Genomic DNA, 1,153 nt, shown 5'->3' with positions numbered 1-1,153 from the left:
CGGGCCAGGCCTCCGCGCCGCCGGCCGCCATGGCCAGGTCGCCACCCCCACCCCCCTGCTTCCGGGTCACGGCGCCACAGCCGCTACCGCCGGCCTCGCTCACCATCGAGATGCGCCATGGCGGGTAGAGTGGCCCGGAAGTGGCCCTCTGTGCGCCTTCCTCCGTGCCCCGTTTGAAGCCCGTAGGCGGTTCTCGGAGCTTCTCGTCGTGTCCCTTGCTCGCTTCCTCCGGGCCAGCTGCCGCCCGCCGCGTTGACGCCGAGCTGCGCTAGTCTGGACAAGACTGTGGATAATACCCGACTTGTGAAAAGAGACTCGGGTTCAAGCACCTCGGCGCTGCCCTGCGGCCCAGGCGCAAACACAGGGCCAAGGAGCCCGGCCTGCAGCGTCCGAGTGCCAGACCCCAGCGCCTGGCTGCGAGACGACTGCAGAGGGAGGGAGGGAGGGACCCGACAGTGTAGATCACCCTGGTGGCCCCACCGCCAGATGCGTGGTGCAGAACCGGTGGCCTGATCAAGCTTTGCAGGGGCTTTGCTCTGACCCCACTGAGCTGTCTCTGCCCAGAGCCACGCTGGCGGATGGGTCCCTGTGTGCTCAAATCAGGCCCCGTGTCTCTTCTTGCACCCACGCCAGCTCTGTAGTCCCAACCTCACACAGCTGGATCGGGCCTCTGCCCTGCTTGGATCTGTGCGCCCAGTAAAGCGTGCAGAACCACACTCCAGCTCCCCACAGACCTGTGGCAGCAGGAGGTGCAATCAAGATTGCCACTGCTCCCCCACCACCAAATTTTAGGATGTCTGGGGAGCCCTGAGAGATGGATGACAGGCTCCACAAGCCATAGCTGGCCTGTGAGCCAGAGCTTGAGTATCCCTGGTATAGACAGATCTTCAGGGTCACTCTTAGGTGTGTGAGTGTATGCTTTGTTTTTCTCTCTACCTGCTTTAGTTTCTTTCTGCCCCAGGCTTGACAGGGGAGGAAGGATTGAAACCTTGCTCTGGAAAAGAGAGAAGGTGCAGGGACAGTTGTAGACAGGAAACAAACTACTTTGGGAGGGGAGGAGATCTGGGCACGGCAGAGAAAGCAGTGAGGGGGGTGGGAGAGGGAGCAGAACAGAAATTGCACCCAGATGTATTCAGGTTTCTGGTAATTCCCT

The 1,153-nt window shown here is 61.2% G+C and overlaps 1 protein-coding gene across 1 annotated transcript in view; it reads right to left on the bottom strand.

Annotated features, from left to right (window-relative positions):
* Positions 1-106, bottom strand: part of LRRC47 (leucine rich repeat containing 47) — a 14,373-nt gene extending 14,267 nt beyond the window's left edge. The window contains exon 1 of the mRNA XM_019541707.1: positions 11-106. Within this exon, the coding sequence (XP_019397252.1) occupies positions 11-106 (96 nt within the window). The remainder of the gene's footprint in view (positions 1-10) is intronic.
* Positions 107-1,153: the final 1,047 nt, after the last annotated feature.

The sequence above is a fragment of the Crocodylus porosus genome, unplaced genomic scaffold (genome assembly GCF_001723895.1).
Source record: "Crocodylus porosus isolate Cpor-Errol unplaced genomic scaffold, CroPor_comp1, whole genome shotgun sequence".
Taxonomy (NCBI): domain Eukaryota; kingdom Metazoa; phylum Chordata; order Crocodylia; family Crocodylidae; genus Crocodylus; species Crocodylus porosus.
The sequence above is the reverse complement of the archived record's forward strand: the minus strand, read 5'-3'. Positions and strand labels throughout refer to the sequence as shown.